This window comes from Onychostoma macrolepis, chromosome 13 (genome assembly GCF_012432095.1).
Source record: "Onychostoma macrolepis isolate SWU-2019 chromosome 13, ASM1243209v1, whole genome shotgun sequence".
Classification (NCBI taxonomy): domain Eukaryota; kingdom Metazoa; phylum Chordata; class Actinopteri; order Cypriniformes; family Cyprinidae; genus Onychostoma; species Onychostoma macrolepis.
In genome coordinates, this window is record NC_081167.1 from 2,456,686 (window position 1) to 2,481,590 (window position 24,905).

The window sequence follows — 24,905 nt, forward strand, 5'->3', positions numbered from 1 at the left end:
TGCTGGCCAATCAAGCACAGTAACACTATGGTCATTGAACCAGCTTTTGGTACCTTTGGCAGTGTGGGCAGGTGCCAAGTCCTGTTGGAAAATGAAATCAGCATCTCCATAAAGCTTGTCAACAGAAGGAAGCATGAAGTGCTCTAAAATTTCCTGGTAGATGGCTGCGTTGACTGTGGACTTCAGAAAACACAGTGAACCAACACCAGCAGATGACATGGCAGCCTAAATCATCACAGACTGTGGAAACTTCACACTGGACTTCAAGCAACATGGATTCTGTGCCTCTCCACTCTTCCTTCAGACTCTGGGACCTTGATTTCCAAATGAATTGTAAAATTTACTTTCATCTGAAAAGAGGACTTTGGACCACTGAGCAACAGTTCAGTTCTTTTTCTCCACAGCCCAGTTAAGATGCTTCTGACGTTGTCTCTGGTTCAGAAGTGGCTTGGTAGCCCTTTTCCTGAAGACGTCTGAGCGTGGTGACTCTTGATTGCATTACTCCAGCTTCAGTTCTCTCCTTGTGAAGCTCTCACAAGTCAAGTCAAGTCACCTTTATTTATATAGCGCTTTTACAATACAGATTGTGTCAAAGCACTTAACAGTATCAAATTGGAGGATAGAGTGTCAGTAATGTATAATGATAAGATTAAACACTCAATTTTCAGTTAAAGGCATTTCATTATTGAATTCAGAGATGTCATTGTCTAGCTCAGTTTAGTTTAAATATTATCTGTGCAATCAAATCGGCGATAATCGCTAGAAATTAAGTGTCCCCAACTGAGCAAGCCAGAGGCGACAGCGGCAAGGAACCAAAACTCCCTCTGTGACAGAATGGAGAAAAAAAAAAACCTTGGGAGAAACCAGGCTCAGTCGGGGGTCAGTTCTCCTCTGACCAGACGAAACCCGCAGTTCAAAAGTTTATATTTCTATTTTAATTTTGTTGCAATTTCTAACAATAGTAGTATTATGTAGTTAGGTATTTTATTATATTTTAGTTATTTTGTTACAAGTGTTTGAATCAGCTTTGCTTGACTGTATTCTCAAGCTTGCGGTCATCCCTGTTGCTTGTGCACCTTTTCCTACCCAAATTCTTCCTTCCAGTCAACTTTGCATTTAATATGCTTTGATACAGCACTCTGTAAACAGCCACACCTTTCAGTAATGACCTTCTGTGACTTACCCTCTTTGTGGAGGGCGTCAATGTTCGTCTTCTGGATCATTATCAAGTCAGCAGTATTCTCCATTATTGTGGTTTCAAAGAACAAGAGATACCCAGAATTTATACTGTAGGGATGGTCATTTATTCAAACTCAAATGTAAATATTCTAATATTTTGAGATACTGATTTTTGACTTTCATGAGCTGTAAGCTCTAATCATCAAAATTAAAAGAAATAAACATTTGAAATATATCAGTCTGTGTGTAATGAATGAATATAATATACAAGTTTCACTTTTTGAATGGAATTAGTGAAATAAATCAACTTTTTGATGATATTCTAATTATATGACCAGCACCTGTATATGTATATGTATATGTATATATATACACACACACATGTTGAAATATATAAATGAATATCACATGCCTGGTATTTCCAAAGTGTTTGCTTATGCACTGCAAAAAATGCTTTTCTTACTTATAGTTTTAGTCTTGTTTCCAGCCAAAATATCTAAAAATTCTTAAATCAAGAAGGATTTTCTAGAGAAGTAAAAATTATTGTCTTGTTTTCAGAAAAAAACGTCAAAATTAAATGAGTTTTTGCTTGAAACAAGCAAAATAATCTGCCAATGGGGTAAGAAATATAATCTTATGTCAAACAGAAAACAAGATTATTTGTATTACCCCACTGGCACAAGTTGAACACACAATTGAACATCACATGCCTGGCATTTCCAAGGAGTGTCCTGCCTCTTGTCATGCTTTGCTTTGCAAAGCACACATGTCTGGCTATGAGCAGTGGCACCTGAGGCCTGCTCAGCTCCTGGAACAGGCACATGGTCAACACTGGTCCGTTTTGATGTAATTTTCTGTGACACACCACAGAGCTCTGCAATTAGTTCTTCCATAAACTCCTTGTGGCTCATGATGCCATAAAGCTCTTTGTGTACAATAAAAGCATTGGCGGAAGCAATGTCCAATAAGTGTAGAAATAGCTTTCTGTACCACTTCATTGTTTTGTGCTGTGTACTGTAGTACTGTAACAGCTGAACAGACAGGTCAACGCCCCCCTATGTGCTGGTTGTAGGCAGTCACAGGTGCAGGACATGGAAAACTCTTTGTCCTCCATCCATTTTGTGTTTTCACCCTCCTCTGCACAGTGTCTCCTGTATAAGCAGCATGGATGGTCGAACAGACAGACAGCTCTCGTGTGTCCATCCATTTCACAAACACAAGATGTTTGTCTCGAATCCACCTGATGGAGCCCCTCACAGATTTTTTAGTGATTTGAGTTAGCTGCATTCCGAGGGCAATCTTTTCTGTTGTCTCTGTAAGTCCCACATGCACCAAACTTCAAAGCTAATAAGTCTGTTAGGAGCTTGGGACTAGTGTAAAAATTATCAATGTATATACATGGTACCCAGAGCCCAAAACTGTACGGTCTAACAGAAATGCCACAGCATCATATGACAGTCCATGGCCTGTGGGAAAGTTGTTCTTTCCTGTGTACACAGAAAAATCTGCAGTATATCATTTGATGAGTCCGCAAGAACAAACAACTTGAAGCCCCACCTGGTTGGCTTGGCTTTCATGTACTGAGTCATTCCTGTGTTTGCTTTGCATGCCACCATTCTTTCATCCACTGACAAATTTTTTCTTGGATGATAGATGGCCTCTTACATGCATGCTGGATAGTGTCCATGAGGGGTCTGACCCTGAAAAGACATGATTGTGGCAGGAAAAGGAACAGAGAAAAGACTGTCCTGCCGCCAGTAGTCTCTGATGGACCTCAACTTCACCATGGCCATGTAGAAGAGTACCCCAATGTAGCAGTACAGCTCACTGATGTTGACGTCTGTCCATTTATATTTATGGCCCTTTGCACGTGCCTTGGCAGCCTGAGAATTGGTGTTTCGACACAGAGTTGACACAGCAGTTTCAGAAAAAAACATCTTGAACAGACTCATGGGTGTGTGTGCATCACATGGTCTTAGCTGTGGTCCAGGTTCCTGTGCGGGCAGGAATCTCAGGGCCTGTGGAGCCATGTCGACATCAGTCTGTTTTCCATGACCGAGTGGGCTGCTTCTTTGGTTTAGCTCTCTTTGCCGCAGGTTCTTTTGCACTGTTATTCTCACATCTGTAATTGGAAAAAAAAAATAAGCATGCTGTTTGCACAAATAAACTACATTATTAACATTATTGGGATGTTAACTGATACTAGTACTAATTTGTAGAAAAAAAGAAGAAGACAATTAATATTACCATACCCACATGGAAAAATACTATAATATAACGAGGGTAGAAACAAGGGTATATTATATTACAATACGATGCAGTTTTCTGTAGTAAAACATACTATAAATACTGTATTATACAGTATAATACACTTTACTATAGTATGGTTCAAAAACACTATAGCATTTACTATAAATTACTATAGGCTAGTATTTTTTCATGTGGGACATAAGCATAACAAAAGTACAATTTCTATAAACCCATACAGGAAGATTTACTTATTGTGTTATCCCAACCATAAATAATATTACCATATAGGCATAATAGAAGTACAATTACTATACGCTATATTGTGCACTTGCTGATTGTGATTTTCCAGCGAACTCAAAACTGGACGACACTCACATACCTTTCCTGTGCAAGAAGCTGGTGATGCAGCCACAGTCCTAAATGAAAATTGAAACTGTTGTTAGCAATTACCAGAAGATGCATAACTGATAATAAATTGCATCACTGATAAGAATGGAACGTGCGTATATGTCTGTCGATTGGCCACTTACCGGTGACATTTACACCTAAGACGATCGAGAATGCAAATGGCCAGGTATAACGCATTCAAAACATTTACCACATCAGATATTCGCGAACAAAAGCTAGTTGGTGAACAATTTCACCATTTGGAAAAATATAGTCTAAACCAGTGGTTTTCAATCCTGTTCCTCGGGACCCACTGCTCTGCACATTTTGCATGTCTCCCTTATCTGACACACTCATTTGAGTTCATGGAGCTCTTTCCTAATGAGCTGATGATCTGAATCAGGTGTGTAAATTAGGGAGACATGCAAAATGTGCAGAGCTGTGGGTCCCCAGGAACAAGTTTGAAAAACCACTGGTCTAAACAATCCAAAATGTAAAATAAATAAATACATACATAAAAGCATGGTTAATTTTTGAAAGAGATATCTATTGTATTTATTTTTATATCGGCATATAGAATTACATATATTTTATTGTATATATGCATTATTATATATATATATATATATTTGGGGTGGCACGGTATATTTATTCGTACCGAACCATCACAGTACGGGCGTCTCGGTTCAGTTCATGAAGCCTTACAACGAATACAGACAATTCACCCCCAATCCAGAAGGGGGCGCCCACAGCAATGCAACGCTGTTTGATAACCGCCAGCAGAAGAACAGCGAATGCCATGAGTTGCGCACTTGAAAACAAAGCCTCCTAGACAGTGACCATGTGCTGATTCTGAACTGGTCTCTCACATAGACTGACAAGGGAGTATACTTTTAAAGCAGGGGTCTCAAACTCAACTTACCTGGGGACCGCTGGAGGTAGAGTCTGGGTCAGGCTGGGCCGCATTAAGTATTTCACAAAAAAAAGGGTTTCAAGTATTCCAAAAAAAGGAGCACAACTTATCCAATCTTCTCAATCTTTTCCTATTTATTTTAAGGTACTTCGCGGTTGGCTAGCTTGACAACCGTTGACAACAAACAACGCCGGAAGCTGTCACGAGACTATCTATGGTAGCACATAAGTGATAAAAAATAAATAAATAAAAGAGGTACGTACCGAACCGTGACATCTGTGTACCGTGCCACCCCTAATATATATATATATATACACACACACACATATATATATATACATATATATATATATACACACATATAGTTGTATACGCGCATTGTACAACATTCAAAACTATAAGTGGCCTGTAAGGAGATATTTCATATTTCAACCAATTTTACTCTGAATAGCTGATTTTAGTCTGACAATAGCCTCTTTGGACATTTAGATATAAAATAGGCTATAGCTGAGCAACATTTTAACTCATGAAGTTAATAATAAAAAGACTTACTCGTCAGGAATTATATCCTCCTCTGGGTCCAGACGCTCTTCAAAATGCAAACGTTCGTCATCTGAGTCGCGTTCTTGCTCTGAGGAGAAAGTAAACTCTTCGTCGCTGTCCAGAACCATCCGAAGTGCTTCTTCACCCGTGTAACATGCCATCATCCAAACGCGCAGAAAAAGTAAGTAATTCTATGATGAAGCTTGACGTTTTATGCCATTTCTCGGGGGTGTGTACATGACCTGGCTCACCTCAGTTAATTTAAATATGAACAGCGTGCTATACAAATAAAAAGTAGACCCTTTACAGATTCAATTGATGTATTGCTCTTATCTGTATGATCAAAACTGAAAGTGTAATTTAAGTTCTTTTCAGCGTTATCAGGAGATTATGCCACAAAACGCGTATATGCGTTTGTCGACCTCTGGGGTCTGAGGGTGTTTTGGGGCCCCGGAGAAGTTTTGACATGCCCTGACATTTGTGCTTTTTTCAGTTGCTTATAAACATTTTAATGGCTAAAGTCTAAAAACACCATATTCAGCACAAACTGGGCTACAATAATATATGAGCAGCATGTCCGTACGTGATTGTGTTTTTGAGAAAACAACGTGTATGCGTGGTTAGAGAAAAACTAAAGTTTTAAAGTAACTGAAATAAGGCCATAAAACACATACAGAACATTTGTTCACAAGACTTTTGAGAACTGGATCTTGTAGCCTAGAATTTTTGCTTCAAAATGATCTGAAAATAATCTTACTCACTCATTCAGAGAAAACAATATATTGATTTAAATTTTCTAAGTCACTTTTTGAGTAGAAAGGGTCTATGTGAGAGGGCGTGAACTTTCCTGGATAATGCTGTGATTCACAGCTGAGAAGACAAAGACCCGCATAATGAGCTCTATAATGATCCATTGAGTCAGGTATGTGACTTAGAGGGAATTGCTACAAGAAAGAATGTGAGGAAAAAAGAAATGTGTGTGTATATATATATATAACTATCACATAAATTAACTTGAGCCAGTGCTGCATCCATGCATTTTGTGTACGTGCGGGATGACAAAGCTAGGCCGAATGGAAGAACCCGATACTGGTAAGCTTTGCCCCCGAAAGCGAACCTCAGGAAATTCCTGTGTTGTGGCAAGATTTCTACGTGAATATACGCATCCTTGAGATCGAATTTCACGAACCAATTTCACGGGGGGTCAAATAATGTTCTCATCAGCGTTATTGAAGCACAGCATCGAGAGTAGCTTTTGATAGGGAACTTGAAATTGCATCATATGACCCCTTTAAAAGGAATATGTGAATGAATGTGGTTTGCACAGATGAGAAACAAATATATATTTTGAACAAAAGGTATTAAATAAGTCTCTAATGTTATTCGCAATATTCCCCGCTCAAACTGTGAATAGATTGCCCCGGCCCACCTAAGATGTATTTTAGGCTTTAGAGCTCTTCAGGGTTCAAGCTTCAGTAAAAGACTAGGATGAGTTTGACTGTATTACTGTGCAGTTACCTGTATGTAATCACATTCAAGATCATGCTCCCCCTCGGTCCTTTCGCGATCGCATTTCCACTGTTGACCGTTCACTGTTACACCGCCCAAAGGACGGCCCTGCTGTATAATATACTCCTTTATATTTAATCTTTACTTAATATTCTGTAATATGTATTACTTTAGTACAGTTTATATTCTATTCTATTCTATAAGGATGAAGAAAATAAAAGGTAATTTAAGAAAAATATGTTTTGTATAGTTCCTTGAAAATAAAACTAAAAAGTGCTTGAAAGTCCTACACTTTCATGAAGTGCCTGTATCAGAGCATGTGAGAGGAGCTGAGCGGTCAGAATTTCCGCTCCCGCTCACGTGGGTGTCCGCTCCACCGTTCAAAGTCGCAGCAGACCGCTCCGCTCAATTCCGCTCCACGCTCACCTACTATTTCATCCCGCTCCGGTGAAATCGCTCAACCCTCGCTCAAATTTAAAATTCCTCTGCATGCCTAACACCTGCCGTTTTCAACCGAAGCCTTACCCCTGATGTACACTGCACGCATCTGCGACACGTTACGGCTCCGACGCGGCCACAGGAGCTGATTGTGGCCACTCTAGTCAATGCTTGTGTTTACACCAGACGCGCCGCGGCACGTTTCAAAGGCGCCTAGTCTATTTTTGACGCACGCCGCGTCTAAACCGCACAGCAAATACAAAATAGAAGTCAAACAATCCTGCCAATTTCAAAATAAACACCCTGTGCAGACTCCCGTTGGTATTTCACATCAATATATACTTGCTTGGAGACCGGAAATGGATGAGGAGAGTTTCATCCTCGAAGTTGAAAAACACATTGTTATATGACACTAAAAATCCTTTTTTACAAGGACAATTAAAAAAAAAAAAACAAGGCATGGAGTTTAATTGCAGGAGTTGTATGAGTAGTAAACAGAATTAAACTGGACAAAACAAACATTTAGCCAACTATCTTTAAAAAAAAAAAATCAAGAAAAACCATGTTGGACTGGCGAATCACGTGGTCTCGCGAATCCTGCCGCTTCGCTTATGAAATGCTTCTGGTGTAAGTTGGCACCGTGTGGAGGACGGAACGAAACCTCTTCGGAGTCGTAACGTGCCGCAGATGCGTGCAGTGTAAATCAGGGGTTACGCCTGGGACACACTGCCTGCGTGGCAGACGTGGAGCGGGTTTGTTGCGTGACTGCTGCGGAAAAAATCCGCTTCGCTTCTATTCTGTCGCAGGGCCGCGGTTTGCAGTGTGGTTGGACCGCACCTGATACGCGCGTATTCCGCAGGCAGTGTGGCTGCTCTAATCTGTTAACATAGGTGCGGAAAGGAAAATCAACACGCAGCAAACCCGCTCCACGACGCGTCCGCCAGGCAGCCTATATCCTATAATTGTGCACCTGTATGACCTGTCGGTTTGCTTTTGGAAATGTTTCACGAACTCCATCTCTCCTTCACAACGAACGATTTTTGAAGTGTAGGCTGACAGTTTTGTTAATTGTTGAAGGCACAGGTGAATTCTAAAAACACCATATTCAGCACAAACTGGGCTACAATAATATATGAGCAGCATGTCCGTACGTGATTGTGAATTCCTAGACTCGTGGTGTGAGCGGTATCGGAGCGGAACCGGAGCGAGACAGAGCGATCGCTCCGGCCTTTGGATAAAAACCCGCTCCGTGCTCCGCTCACATGCTCTGGCCTGTATGAACTCTATTGTCTACACATAGTCATCTGAAACCATGCAATCATTCAGTGAAGTCATGCCTTAAAATATTTGTAATTGCAAATTTTGTAAAAAGTCTTTGAGGCTTACAGTAGCCTCAATAAAAGATCAATTTTAAATTAAATTCAAATTTATTTCAATAAAATATAAAGTAGATAAATGCACATTTTGGGCTGAGAAGGATGTTTTGAGTTCTGAAATTTGCAGTATCACACTATATCAATATATGATTCTATATCAGTTCACACTATATCAAACTATTTTATCTCAAATGAATAAGGCAAATAAACATTTTCATTATATGATCCCTGTGGAATTTGGGAAACATTAAAATGTGGGAAAAGATTGAAAGCTGTGACCTTTTTGTGTTGTGTTCTTCCAGACAGACCTTGATATTCATTTGCATGACTGTGGGACAGACTAATATAAGACTCTTTCTTTTTTGAAGGGTGTCCCAGGTTCTAGAGGAAGTCCTGGCTTCAAGGCTCTCCCGGCATGCAGGTATGAATGTATGAGTCAGAAATGGACATATCCTGTAAAACCTCAAGAGATACTTGATCATCACTTTTTTTGAGCAGGGGCCACGTGGAGCTGATGGGCATAAGGGGGAAAAGGGAAGTCTCGGGGAAACGGTAAGAAGCTATGATTTTATTCCTAAATGTATCTTAATTATGGCAACATGTTCAGTCACCATATATTCACATATGCTCTTGTAAGTATTTAGACGCAGAGTCAGTTTTACTCAGATCCCTCACACATATTCCAAGGTTTTTAATTTACTGGAGTCAATACTTGTGACTGGTTTTGTTTAGATTTTGCTTAGTATATTTAAGTTAAGGTGGATATTATTTCTAATATTATTAGATTATTATAGAACTTATTGAGCTGAATTTACCGAAATGATTTTTTTTCAGTGTGTGTGTGTTTGTCTTTAGGGTGACAGCGGTATCCCAGGGTTACCTGGGCCACCTGGCAAACCAGGTGAAAAGGTCAGTTTTAAAAGTGTTAAATGTTTAATAAATACTATAGATGGAATAGTTTTTTTTTTTGCCCATTGCTGCTTTATTGTTGATGGTAAATATCAGGTACAACTGACTGTATGTAGGAACATCCTATTTTTTTTCTCTGAAGTTTTTTTTTTAATTGGAGTTAATCACACATATGGGATTTTGCTTTAATTTGGTGGAAATTCTTAGGGGCATCTTTTGGGGAATCCTGTGTAATGGATTTAAAATGTCTAAACTGAAGATGATAGTACTACACTTTTATTTCCAATTCAAGGATTATCAAATTAGCCAAAATATGGTGAAAATCTGTGGGTCCTTATTCCATGTGGACCTGGCCACAATCTTCAGAGATGGTAGTCTACTTACATGTCTTACATGTTAAAGGTGCACTAAGCGATTTTTGCCAATTTTTTCCTCTTTTTATCTTCCAGTTCTCTCGATCTATAACGTTAGTCGATCTGCTAATATCCATCTTGTACACTCAAATTGAGCGCTGTATCATTAGAAGACATGGCCCTTACTGCTGATTTGCTGCAAGTGTGTTTTGGGACATGATCTGACACTGCGGCCAAAAGCGTTTTTCAAAAATTGCTTAGAGCATCTTTAATATCGTGTTAACAAGGGTCTTGTATGCAACATTTGCATTTCAAATAATAGTCCATTAGCTAACAATTGCTAATAGTCAGGTGATATGTGCAAAATTTGAAGTGATATGTTCATTTTTTAAAAGCATGAAACTTGGTACAGTTGTACAGGCTAGGGCCCTGAACATTTTCAGAAATGGAGTCATCGCAAAAACACCTCATGGTTGCCATGGCGACCATTTTACATTCTGCCATAACCAAACTATTTATTTTGTGTCATATCTCCTGAACTAAACATGATAACACAGATAAGGTGATGTCTACCCCTATGTTTTGATGGTCAAGGATTACAACGATACGTAAAAACGTAAACGTAAAAATCGATACGTATTTTTTAGCTAAAAAATGTACAAATATTTACGGATCTTTTATATTAAGAGATAAAACCTACCCATTTTACAGCGAATATGCATTTTTAACATTTTATTAATAAGCAATTTAGATTTTAGACCCCTTAACCTACCCATTTTATAGCGAGCATTTTATACCATTTTATAAAAGGATATAAAACGCAATTGACGGAAACATGCAGGAAAATAACCATTTTAGTAACAATATAGCATTAAAAATGTTTTTATAGTCGCTAATCCCACTCCTGCATCTAAACCTAAACATAGATATTTCTGTACAGTATAAGAAAAACATGACAGACAGGTAAATACAATTACAATCATTTATTTATTGCAAAAATGTCAAAAGCACTACCAAAAGTAATCCAAATGACCATGCGTTGCAGTCGCAGTCCTCTCTGGCGGAATACAGTAGGTTTGTGCGAGGTGCAGAGCAGAATTTATGTTGTTAATCGCTGAAAATATTTTCCAGATCCTCTCGCTCTCTGTGAAGGCGCACGCGTGCTAGCATCATTCAAATACACACCTCACCAGAAACACGGCATGTCGCAATCTGTGACGAATGCAGGCGAGAGCCAATGAGCGTTCGATTATCCTGCCATAAAACCTGTCGTTTGAAGCGGCAACATTTGAATTTGTAACGAACGCGTCAGTCAGCGCGGGCTTTGCTGTTTACGGTCGCTGGAATTGCTGCTCTGGATGGATTTGAAGATCGTCGAATAAAGGCTTGGATTTGGGTCTGTTCCTCGCAGTCGTATGGATTCTGAAGATCTGGATTACAGCGCACGAATAAAATCGTTTCATTTCGTAATTATGTTGCGGTTTTGGTGTTTTTTTGTATAGTTCTGTTGTCAGTCACAGCATGTCGGAGAAAACGCCTTTTGTGGCCCATGGCAAACAAAGTACATGACAAGTAAAGGTTAAACGATTTAAAATGTTATTTATTTTAAGGTTTAAAGTGAAGTCTTGTTTAACATTATGTAGGCCTATTATTGGAAACGAGCTGGCAGCAGAAATCACACAACAAAACGAAATGTTATCATTTCGTATTAAGTAAACGAGTAAACTATTTAATGATGCAATTGAAAACAAGGTAATTGATATGACAACTAAAAACAACTAATAATAAAATTAATGCCGCGATTTCAATATTCATAAGGATTTATTTTTTAGATGTCGTCAATACGTCAGTTTTGTATGTTTAAATGCTGAAAATATGTAAGTATTTGCTCCGTTTAGATGCTGAAAATACGTAAGTATTGTACGTTTTAGTGCCTGTAAAAACGCAAGTAAATATACGTTTTATAGAACCACATTTTACGTAAAATACATACGAATTATCATGAGATCACGTTGGAGGCGCACTGCTTCCGGCTCATGCTGTTCTGTAGTTTATTAAAAGTTTATCAATTCTGAACGTGTCGCATTTCCATATTGCACCAAAATGTCACACTGCACTCCCAACACACCACCTTTGGTGAAGTCGTTTGGTTGAACGGTTCTTGACATAATAAAAATGCATACAAGCAGACAGACAGACACACAGAGATTCCTGCCTTTATTAGAGAGAAGAATATGTTCACCTCCCTCTTTCCGAAGCTTCGAATATTTGGTGTTGATTACTACCGAAGCTTCGAAGCTCAAAAAATGGTATTCGGACCAGCCCTACCACACACCAGCTTAACTAATATTTTATTCAATAGTACAATAAAATATTGTTTTCAAGAATACAGTATCAATTCAGAGATACAAAAAATATCATCTTAAGTAAGTGTATTTTTCCTTACCTCTCAGGCAGAGTCGGGTAGGCAGTAGTATGTTTCCAATACATTCTTGTTCAACAATGCTCTAACATCACACACAGACGGCAATGAAATATTGCTAAGCTGCGTCCTATCTGCACCTCTTCTACTGCACCTCTGTCATTTTCTGTGGGTCTCTGGAATTGTCAGTCAGCTGTCAACAAACTTCATTTTGGCCATTGCTTCGCAGTCTGCTCTTAGTATCTTGGGCTTGACATAGTGCTGGGCGGTATACCGGTTCATACCGAATACCGGTGTTTATTTTTCTTATGATATGAATTTTTAAAATACCGCAATACCGGTGTTATTTAAATAACGTTCGGAACGCGACACTGTTTGAGAGGGGTCTCTTTTCACTGTTGCATTGTGGCGAGGACACAGCTGTATGTGTTACTAAGCGTGAACGTTCTGAAGCTGAAGAACGTGATGACACAGAAGAACTCATCCATTATATCCACCGCGTGCTGCCATCAGCTCCCTCGTCTCACACACACGAGCGCGACTTTAGCACTATATTTAGCAACGTTCAAACCCTTTTAGCAGCTTTTTTCCATAGAATATACAAACTGACATACCTAGCGACATTTTTGGATAAACCTATGGTTCAGTTGGAAGATGTCTCCAGTGCTGCCCCGCGAGCACGAGATCTGACTCCCGAAGCAGTGTCGCGTCTCTCTGCGTCTGTTCTGTGCAGCGAGCAGCAGAGAAGCACCGCATTCAGTTGGCCGTACCGCCGCAGACTCGTCAATAAATGAGTACAAAACAGCGTTTCCAAGCACATGCCGCTAACTTACTGTTTGGGATTATAAATATGGGCATAGTTCATCTGTTAATATTATGCACTTTTTTGTTTATTTTTTAGTTTGTTACTCAGACTCAGGCAGTGCGCTGCATGAGACAAAAAAGTAATAGTCAAAACCACCGCATAGCCGCTCTTTAGTGTAACGTTAGATGCATGTTGATTTTATCAGACGAGGTCGCGATTATAAATAAGAGTGACTCCTGGTTAACATGTATTAATGAGTCGTGTTTAGTCACTATTTAGTGTGGAATTTTTCTACAATATTCGCTCATCATGACAGTAAAATATGGCCTTCTAAATCAATCTACTGCAGTTTTTCCTCTCTCCATCAGTAGAAAATGTGGTTACCACCGGTCATGCATGAAAAAAAATAAATACCGTCATATACCGTGAAACCGGTATAATTTTGAAAAATACCGTGATATAAATTTTTGGTCATACCACCCAGCACTAGCTTGACAGACCTGGATTCGTCCAGTAGACTCCGCAATCCCTGCTGTTCTCTCTAACAACTTCCCTTTCTCTCACCCCCCATCAGGTTGGAAGGGTACTGGTCTTCTCATTTCTAATAATTGGAAATACTCAACCCACTCATCCCTATGCAATAAAAATTATTTTGAGTTTCATGCTATTATGGTAACAGCTCCTGTTAATCTCCATATTGTAATGATTTATCGCCTTCCTGGTCAACTGGCACCTTTATAGAGGAGCTGTATGGGCTGCTGTCCTCATTCTCTGTGGATGGCAGTCCACTTGTAGTCTTTGGTGACTTCAAAATCCATCTGGAGAAGCCTTACACTGCAGACTTCCACTTCCACTCCTAGCTTCATTCGATCTCAAATGGCTTACCACCACAAGCACTAAAAATTAGGCAACCAGCTTGACTTAATTTACACATGCAGTTGTATCACAGACAACATTTGGTAAAACCTCTAGACATCTCTGCTCATTTCTTTATTACATTTAACTTACATATTACTACCTGTGTGCCACCAATTCCTCTACCAGTTACTTTTAGGCAAAACCTACTCTCCCATTCACCCTTCCATCTTTCCCCACCCATTTCTCATCTCTGGATGTAAATACAGTAACTGACACTTTATGATCCACTTTAATTTCTTGTCAAGACAATATCTGTCTAGACAAGCCAGTGCATACTACCCCTTCTAACCTAAAATGTTTCCCCATGTATCATCATATTTACTGTATTTTTGCTGAGCAGTCTTTTGGGTGTACTAGATTTCTCTAATACAAAAAAATTAAGTTGGCTTGACCAAAATTTTTGTGGGGAGAAGAATTTATTGGTAGTGTAACAGTCCTTCAATAGCGATGTTAGCATGTCTTCCTTCAAACAATCCCTTGTATGAATCCTAGCTTCTCCCAAAGTTCTGTCTGTGGGATAGACTTTTATACCTGGAGACAAAAGGGCAAGAAACAACAGATACTGTTAGGACCTTCCTGCTGGAGATCCTGCAATCTACAAGAGGTTCCTGTGGAATGCTTTTCCTTTGTTATTCTAATGGAATGGACCATTTGGTTCACACCTTTATAGACACAGTTACATTATTTATTTCACAGAATGACCAACTGAACTTTAACCAATCAGGTTTCAGCAGCGGCTATTCAACTGAGACAGCTTTGCTATCGGTCACTGCAGTCCTGCAGATAGCGAAAGCTGATTTCAAATCATCAGTTCTTATTCTGCTGGATCTATCTGCCACTTTTGACACCATCACTGGATCTGCACTCCACTGGTTTGAATCTTATCTCACAGGTGGGTCTTTCAGGAAAGGTATCCAATGAACATCAACTGGTCACTGGGTTTTCTCAGGGATCAGTTCTTGGACCCCTCCTCTTCAACATATACACTACGTCACTGGGACTCATTATACATGCACATGGTTTCTCCTACCATTGCTATGCTGATGACACACAGCTTTATCATTTATTTCAACCAGACAATCCTATAGTAGATGCATGGATCTCAGGCCACCTGGCGGACATCTCGGCATGGATGAAGGAACATCACCTGCAGCTCAACCCGGCAAAGACTGAGTTTCTCGTTTTCCCTGCCACTCCGACTCTGCAGCATGATTTCATCATCCTGCTAGGTTAATCAAAAATCATTCTTTGGTGACCAGCTGAGCTTCAAGGACCATAAAGACAGCTCGATCATGCATGTTTGCATTGCACAACATCAGGAGGATCAGGCCCTTCCAAACAGAGCATGCTGCACAACTTCTTGCCCAGGCCCTTGTCATTTCTAGGCTGGACTAATGCTCTTCTAGCTGGACACAGGTAGAATCATGTGCAATCAAACATCGACAAATGTTTCAGAATGCAGCTGCACGACTGGTCTTCCATGAGCCCAAAAGGGCCCACTTCACATCTCTCTTTATCTCCCTGCACTGGCTACGAATCAAGTTCAAGACATTGATGTTTCCGTACAGAACAGTCACAGGCTCAGCACCATTCTACTTCCACTCACTCTTACGAATCTACATCCCCTCCAGAAGCCTGAGATCTGTAAGTAAGCGATGCCTCATGGTAACATCCCAGAGAGGCATTTTCATTCACCTTTCCTGGCTGGTGAAATGATCTTCCCACAATCGCAGTAATTAACAGAACACCCGACTCGTTATCTGACAGCAACACTAATTTAATCCCATACCCGACCCATAAAAACAGGGACCCGTACCGCACCTGCATTAAATCTCCAACATGAGGTAGACAAAACTCATTAAAACTTTTATTCAAATTGTGAATAAATTTAAATACAGAAAGAAAGCAAAGACCCTTCCTTTTAATATAATCACTGCAGCTGTCAATCAGTGGCAGTGTGATTGGCTACATTGCTCAGTCTTGGTTATTGGGCCCGCAACCTGACCGTACTTGTCACCGTCCAACCTGCACCCGCACCACACCCTACACATAAATATTATTCCACCCGTATTCCACATCAAATATTAGAGATTCACCTGCATGCACAACATAATCCACCCCTTGTGGACAACATAATAGACAACTCTGTCCTGTGATGCTCAGATACTGTGACTTCCACACATTGCTGATTTCACCTTTAACTCTAGACCTGAACAGTTTATCTTTCTGTATATGGGATCACTGTAATCACTGACCATCAAAACATAGGGGTAGACATCACCTTTTCTGTGTTATCATGTTTGGTTCAGGAGATATGACACAAAATACATCATTTGGTTATGGCGGAAAGTAAAATGGTCGCCATGGCAACCATGAGGTGTTTTTGTGATGGCTCCATTTCTGAAATTGTTAAGGGCCGCAAACTATACAAGTGTACCAAGTTTCATGCTTTTATGAAAAAGTGAACATTATTTTCACATATCACCTGGACTATAACAACATATTAACAATCGATTGGAATTAATAATAGTATACATAGTACCCGCAGTCAAGAATACCATTGCATTACTACTTTTTTTAACAACTTGCACATGAAAATGTTTAATTTGCCTGTCACAAAATGTGAATTAGTTCTACATAAGAATGATTAACTGATCCTTACCTTTTCATAGCGTGATGGATGAGTTTGCATGTTTACGAAAAGTACCAGGTTGCTAAGTCTATCAACACCTGTAGTGCTCTTGGACAAGCCTCTTCATTGCTTAAGCCTAAAAACACACAATTGTTTAAGGGTTGTTCATCATTACGCAGGCTATTTATAAGCCACTTCCGATTGGCTAAACCTGAAAGGGTTTCAGTGACGTTTCTAATTTCTCAGGCAGTTATTTTGACATTGCATGGCTGTGAGTTGATATAGCTTCGTGCGATCATCAGAGATTCACAGATAAGGCCTTTCCACACTGAGCGCGATGCGAAAAAGCGAGGCGAATCGCCGACAAACAGTGCTTTCACACCGAGCGCGAAACGAATGTTCGCCTTCTGCTAATTGGCACGTGCACGCTAGGGAGCGCCGACCAACAATGCATTTTTCCTCAGATGTGTCTGGTATGTGGACTTAACATGTAAATTAAGATAAACAAAGTTTGGTTCTACACCAGAAACACAAACTATTTAGGCTATAATGCTTACAAGAATTGGCCACATCCTAAAATATAATTAGAAGTACAATTAGCACATGGTACTTGAAAATGTATTTAATTATTAATGTATTTGCTTACCCACTTTAAACCATCATGGAGTGCTTGTAATAACTTCCGATTGTGATTTATAGTTGATTTTGATTCTCATCGTTGATATTTGAGAACAGATTTATTCTCACATGTTCTTCATACAGAATAACATTTCTAATAATTCTCCACTGAATCATGTGATCTGTAGAGCACGGTCTGTTTTCTTCCACGTGCACGAGTATTATGAGTCAGAGCGCGTTCACTCTCTAGATCTTCCGCGTTTAAAAATAGACATGATTATGACTATATATTTTCATATATATATATATATATATAATGACTACCATAAACATACTTTATTGCTATAAGAAATACCGTGATCTGCATACAAAACACATACAGAAAATATATAGTCATAATCATGTCTATTTTTAAATGCGGAAGATCTAGAGAGTGAACGCGCTCTGACTCATAATACTCGTGCACGTGGAAGAAAACAGACCGTGCTCTACAGATCACATGATTCAGTGGAGAATTATTAGAAATGTTATTCTGTATGAAGAACATGTGAGAATAAATCTGTTCTCAAATACCAACGATGACAAGAACTCAGCATCCACTCTCTTATCCGGGATACTCTTCTTCATTGTTTGTTTACACTGGTTTTCGAAACAGCGCCACCATTCTCACCCTTTTGCGCAACAGCAGCTGCTCCGGTCATGTTATCCTAGCTCGAATCTTGCGCCGGTTTCACACCGCAAGCGTGAGCGGCGCGTGAGCAGCGCGTATTTTTTTCGGCGCCCATGTTAACAAATGAGTGCATTCACACCGAGCAGGAGCAGCGGCGTGAGCGTCGAGCAGGAGCGTCGCGTGAGCAGCGCTGCAGCGATGGTTTCGCGCCGAGTCTATTTTTGCTGCGCGCTCACGCTCAATTAAAGTGACAGCACACTTTTGATGGACAAAATAAATATTTCACACAAAACGTGCTAAAAATGCACAGAATAAGCATGTCTAGTGTGTTTTAAGACTAATTGAGTATGTCAGGAAAGAAAATGAACAATTAAAATGTGTAGAATATTTACCCATTTTAACTTGTTTTTAATTTTTAATTGCCATAAGCAAATTATAACTTAAAGCATTTTATCAAACTCACAACGAACAATTCATCTTGCTCAGGATCTTAAGTTACAATGGAGTATATACAGTAGGCCTACATAATAAATTCATTATTCATTCATTATTGACAGCTTCTATAAGAAATGGAGATATGGGTAAAAGTATATATTATTAAAAAATAATAATAATAAAAAAAAAACAGTATAAACAGCACTTTCTATATTTGAGTATGACTGAAACAACATGATAGGAGATGTTTTTGTTGTTGACCATTTACACGCTAATCCCCAAGACTTCAAAACTTTCAAGTTTATAACTGACCAACTTCTAAAAACAAATTTATAGTTGTCTTTGTAAAGAAATATGTCGTTTTGGAGCCGCTGCTGTGACGCTGAACAAACGCTTCCAGTGTGAATACTCTGGCGAGTCTGCAGCTGCAGTGACGCTGTAGTTACGCTGACGTGATGCTGCCGCGAAGCTCACGCTTGCGGTGTGAAACGGGCGTCACACCGGGAGCAGGAGCGTCGCGTGAGCAGCGCTGCAGCGATGGTTTCGCGCCGAGTCTATTTTTGCTGCGCTCACGCTCAATTAAAGTGACAGCACACTTTTGATGGACAAAATAAATATTTCACACAAAACGTGCTAAAATGCACAGAATAAGCATGTCTAGTGTGTTTTAAGACTAATTGAGTATGTCAGGAAAGAAAATGAACAATTAAAAATATGTATAGAATATTTACCCATTTTAACTTGTTTTTCATTTTTAATTGCCATAAGCAAATTATAACTTAAAGCATTATCAAACTCACAACGAACAATTCATCTTGCTCAAGATCTTATGTTACAATGGAGTATATACAGTAGGCCTACATAAATTCATTATTCATTCACAGCTTCTATAAGAAATGGAGATTATGGGTAAAAGTATATATTATTAAAAAATAATAATAATAAAAAAAACAGTATAAACAGCACTTTCTATATTTGAGTATGACTGAAACATGATAGGAGCTGTTTTTGTTGTTGACCATTTACACGCCGAATCCCCAAGACTTCAAAACTTTCTAGTTTATAACTGACCAACTTCTAAAAACAAATTTATAGTTGTCTTTGTAAAGAAATATGTCGTTTTGGAGCCGCTGCTGTGACGCTGAACAAACGCTTCCAGTGTGAATACTCTGGCGAGGCTGCAGTGACGCTGTAGTTACGCTGACGTGATGCTGCCGCGAAGCTCACGCTTGCGGTGTGAAACGGGCGTCACACCGGGAGCAGGAGCGTCGCGTGAGCAGCGCTGCAGCGATGGTTTCGGCGCCGAGTCTATTTTTGCTGCGCCGCTCACGCTCAATTAAAGTGACAGCACACTTTTGATGGACAAAATAAATATGATTTCACACAAAATGTGCTAAAAATGCACAGAATAAGCAGGTCTAGTGTGTTTTAAGACGAATTGGAGTATGTCAGGAAAGAAAATGAACAATCAAAAATATGTATAGAAGATTTAGCCATTTTAACTTGTTTTTAATTTTTAATTGCCATAAGCAAATTATACCTTAAAGCATTTTATCAAACTCACAACGAACAATTCATCTTGCTCAGGATCTTAAGTTACAGTGGAGTACATACACTAGGCCTATATAAGAAATTCATTATTCATTCATTATTGACAGCTTCTGTAAATATTGTATTCTTTAAATATTGCACACGTGTTCACTTACGATTGAGTGACAAACTTGTGCCTTTTATTTATTTTCAGGAGCTATAGAAACAATAATGCACATGAAACATACTGACATTCAACATTCGGCCAAATAAAAAAAAATATATGCGTGGTCACCTTGGTTAGAAACACACCTTTTCGTTTTTTAAATGAATGTCTATGAACAAATAATGACTTAAACATAATATTCTCACTTAACAATTAGCTAAAATAGAATGACTAATTGCTCCAGCTCTTCGGTTACAAAAACGGACAACAAGGCACAAATTACAAACAAGGACACAAGATAAACACAGACACCAAAAAAATAACCCATATTGACAGCTTCTAAGAAAAAATATTAAGCTTTAAGTTACGATTGGCTAGAAACACATAACCTACTTTTTTTATTCAGCTCTAAATAATAACTTAAACATTTTGACATTCTTACTTAGCCTATAACAATTAGTTAAAATCCAACGAATAATTCACATTTCTCCCGATCAGTTACAAAAATGGAGCTTAATCACAAGTAATTTACATAAAGCATATTGACAGCTTCTACAAGAAATCGAGATTATGGGTAAAAGTATATACTATTTAAAACATTTTTTTAAAAGAAACAGTATAAACAGCACTTTCTATATTTGAGTATGACTGAAACATGATAGGAGCTGTTTTTGTTGTTGACCATTTACACGCGAATCCCCAAGAATTCAAAACTTTCAAGTTTGTAACTGACCAACTTCTAAAAACAAATTTATAGTTGTCTTTGTAAAGAAATATGTCGCTTTGGAGCCGCTGCTGTGACGCTGAACAAACGCTTCCAGTGTGAATACTCTGGCGAGTTTGCAGCTGCAGCGACGCTGTAGTTACGCTGACGCGCTGCTCACGCGCCGCTCACGCTTGCGGTGTGAAACCGGCGTGACAGCACACTTTTGATGGACAAAATAAATCCCAGATAGCAAAATTTGTCTGGCCCACCTCTGGGCCACAACCTTGCTTCACTTCTGGCCCAGTTCTGGCTGGGTCCCCGGCCCAAAACTGGCACACACACTGAAAACCGACTCAAACAATTTCCTCTGGCCCAGATGTGGCCCACAACCTGTAAAATGACTCTTATTTATTGACGTGGCCCAGATCTGGCCCGCATACTGTAGAGTGACTTCTATTATTTTATGTGGCCCAGGTCTGGCCCAGACACTTTAAGCCAGATCTGGCTGAGACTGCTTGGTCCCCGGGCCGAATGTGGCTCAGAAACTGCTAAATGTAATTCAGCAGTAAAACACAAATACAACCATTTAAAAACATTAAAAGGCTTTAATTATAAAATTACCAAATACTTTAAATATATATGAACAAATGCACTACAGTATAAACATTCACACTTTTTAAACCACACAGTAACAAGTAAATTATATTTACTGCATATATATATATATATATATATATATATATATATATATATATATATATATATATATATATATATATATATATAAAATGAAGAGTTCATTTGCAGAAACAGAACTTCGCTTTTAACAATTTTAAAAATCATGTTTTTCATTGTGCATTCCAATTAATCTCAATCAAACTGCATTCAGGTTATTTTGATTAGGTAAAGAATAACTAATAAATACTAGCTAACTAACACAATAAAACAAAAACATGATAACAAAAAACAAAATTTTATCCGTTATCCGTTTTTGCAAATAAACTTCATATATAAAACATTGTGTGTCATAATTCAGTTCAGTTCTTATCAAATGGTGTCAGTGCAGTCAAGTCAATAATATTGCTGAATATTAGGTGTCTTCAACCAAGCAAGACAAAAGGCAACAGTGACAAGGAACCCAAACCCAAACAAGACCCGGCTCAGTCAGGAAACAGTCTCGTCTGGCCAAACGAATGAACGTGGTGTGATTATTCCAGGCTGCATCACAAGTCAGATTGTGGATTGATATCATTCAGAATATTTCATCCAACTTCTTCTGCTTGAGGAAACATCACGCCAGCAGGTGAAGCTGGTAAAAGGGTCTGTGCAGAGGGCTTGTCTGGTTCTCGTAGTCTTTGCTGAGGATCTGTGCTGAGGCCATCAGTGAGGTCTTCACAGGGATCTGTCATCTAGCTGACATGGTCTCCGCTGACAGTCAGGGATGTGTTGTGGTCACTCCTGGTGCAGGTCCACCGTCTGGTCTGGATACCGACTGGATCAGCTGATTATTGTAACCTAGGGATAAGGGTGAGACAGTATATAAGCAACTAATATAAGCAATGATGTCATTCTTCTTACAAATTAACATGTACATTAGATATTATAGGAAGTGTTGCTGCTTACCCTAATTGGTGCAGCATAAAAATCCTTTAAGAGATTTGAATTATAGAAATGTGATAGTGTGTCATGTGTATGGAATGTTAAAGAGATGGTCTTTTAAACTCACAGAGTGTGTCTGCCTCCTGAAGTACTCACTTTTGATCAGCTGGAAGCCACCTCTTCATAGTCCCCTTGACCTCCATTTCAGCAGCATTAGCTTGAAAGTTTTTTTCCAAATTGCAGCCTTGAAATATGTACAAATATATATTGTAAGGTAATTATTTAATCTTAAGCATTACAGCTTTTACAATCATTAGGACGAGAGCCAGAATTGCACCTTATATGTTTGATGAATGTTCATGCAGCAGCTCAGAATTTCTGTAAAAATAAAATAAATAAATGTCAGATTACATATATATAGTGTTCAGATTAAACTTTTAAATTTGTTTGCTCATAATAATCCCCACCACAGTAAAATAAGTATGATTTTAATCACATCACACGGCATATCTATGCTTCAGAAGTTTTCATTCACTCTAAAACTGAACCTGCTGAAGTGCAGCAGACAGATTAGGCCTCCATTCAAGAACAAAAGATGATGCACTTACATTTTACGGCTTTCACTTACGTATCTATAGTGTTTTTCTCTGTCAGAGCTGCCCACACGGCAGTGTTACCACAAAATAAATATTATTATTAAATTCAGATTGCACATATTGAATTATCTTAGCAGGTGTAATGCTACTATAGCGTGCTCAGTTTGACTTACAAACAAATGACTCATTTGAATGGTTCAGTGAATCGAATCAGACAGAGTCACCGTATAGATGTTTATGGCTCCAGCAGCGCGGTCCGACTCCTTTGATTCAATAGCAATCACTGTTGAAAAGATGAATCGAATGAATTCTAGCAAACAAAATGGAATTTAACTCATTAAAATTTAATTACCTTACATTATCGTGCACTGGATACAGCTCATCGGTTTTCATATTAAAAATTACATATTGTTTTCCTAAAGAGACCGCGCCTGACAGTTAGGCCTAACGTTACTCATCAACACTCAATATATCCGGACCGAATGATTTTTCTGACGCTATTATCATCGCAAACCTAACAGAAACCATCTAAAACTATACTCCTCCTGGCATTTAAACATCAAACAACACTAGATCGATCATTAAATAACTTAATTTACCTTTTGCAGCTGAAGTATTCCTCTTGAGACCTGTGCTCACGAAATCTCCTCAGGATTAACCGCCAAATCTCTCTCTCAGGCGGATCTTCATTCTAGCAGCGGCCGCGGAGACAAAACCAGCTCGGGCCAAGGTAGAGACACACAACTACAACTACACCGAGTGTGGACCTGCCGCGCGTACAACAGCTTTCAGCCGAGATCGGCCCAGAGAGAAAAAGCCGTCTGTCAACCAGAAGTGTTTTGTAGAGTCGGCGCGGCTCTGGCCCATTATCTTCTCACCGACGTCGTGACTGAGCCGACAGTGCCGCATTTCAGCCAGAATCGGCCCGAGTGTGCTTGCTATGTGGGATATGTCACACAAAACGTGCTAAAAATGCACAGAATAAGCATGTCTAGTGTGTTTTAAGACGAATTGGAGTATGTCAGGAAAGAAAATGAACAATTAAAAATATGTGTAGAATATTTACCCATTTTAACTTGTTTTTCATTTTTAATTGCCATAAGCAAATTATAACTTAAAGCATTTTATCAAACTCACAACGAACAATTCATCTTGCTCAGGATCTTAAGTTACAATGGAGTATATACCGTAATAAATTCATTATTCATTCATTATTGACCGCTTCTATAAGAAATGGAGATATAAAAGTATATATTATTAAAAAATAATAATAATAAAAAAAACAAAAAAAAAAAACAGTATAAACAGCACTTTCTATATTTGAGTATGACTGAAACAACATGATAGATGTTTTTGTTGTTGACCATTTACACGCTAATCCCCAAGACTTCAAAACTTTCAAGTTTATAACTGACCAACTTCTAAAAACAAATTTATAGTTGTCTTTGTAAAGAAATATGTCGCTTTAGAGCCGCTGCTGTGTCGCTGAACAAACGCTTCCAGTGTGAATACTCTGGCGAGTCTGCAGCTGCAGTGACGCTGTAGTTACGCTGACGTGATGCTGCCGCGAAGCTCACGCTTGCGGTGTGAAACGGGCGTTATTGGACGGCCCACGTTTTCGCTTTGCGAAACTGAAAAGATTCGTCGGACTGAACGAAAAAAAAAAAACGTTCGCTTTTTCGGTGCGCGAATGTTCGCGGTCTATGTGAAAGCATCCATAGGAAGCTGTTTTATTCCAGCGCGTCATCGCGTCCGAAATTCGTTTCGCTTTTTCGCGCTCAGTGTGGAAAGGCCTTTAATGCTGTGTGAGTTTCAGTCGCTTATAATTTGCATTTGGCAACGCAATGTGCGCCAAACATCTCCCCAAATGTGCAATGAGAATCGTTTATAAACCTGTTGTCAACATTAAGAAGAGATAAAGGTCCCATGGCATGAAAATGTCACTTTATGA

At 39.0% G+C, this 24,905-nt stretch overlaps 1 protein-coding gene and 1 long non-coding RNA gene across 2 annotated transcripts in view; one reads left to right on the forward strand and one right to left on the reverse strand.

Annotated features, from left to right (window-relative positions):
* The window catches only part of col21a1 (collagen, type XXI, alpha 1), a 129,881-nt gene that overhangs the window by 39,721 nt on the left and 65,255 nt on the right, over window positions 1–24,905 (forward strand). The window contains 4 exon segments of the mRNA XM_058795230.1: window positions 8,964–8,991; window positions 8,994–9,016; window positions 9,094–9,147; window positions 9,451–9,504. Coding sequence (XP_058651213.1) covers window positions 8,964–8,991; window positions 8,994–9,016; window positions 9,094–9,147; window positions 9,451–9,504 — 159 coding nt within the window.
* Window positions 21,659–22,738, reverse strand: LOC131551965 (uncharacterized). The gene is made up of 3 exons (XR_009273856.1): window positions 22,696–22,738; window positions 22,515–22,602; window positions 21,659–22,274 (listed from the first exon to the last, which is right to left on the reverse strand). It is a non-coding gene; the product is annotated as an uncharacterized LOC131551965 (long non-coding RNA).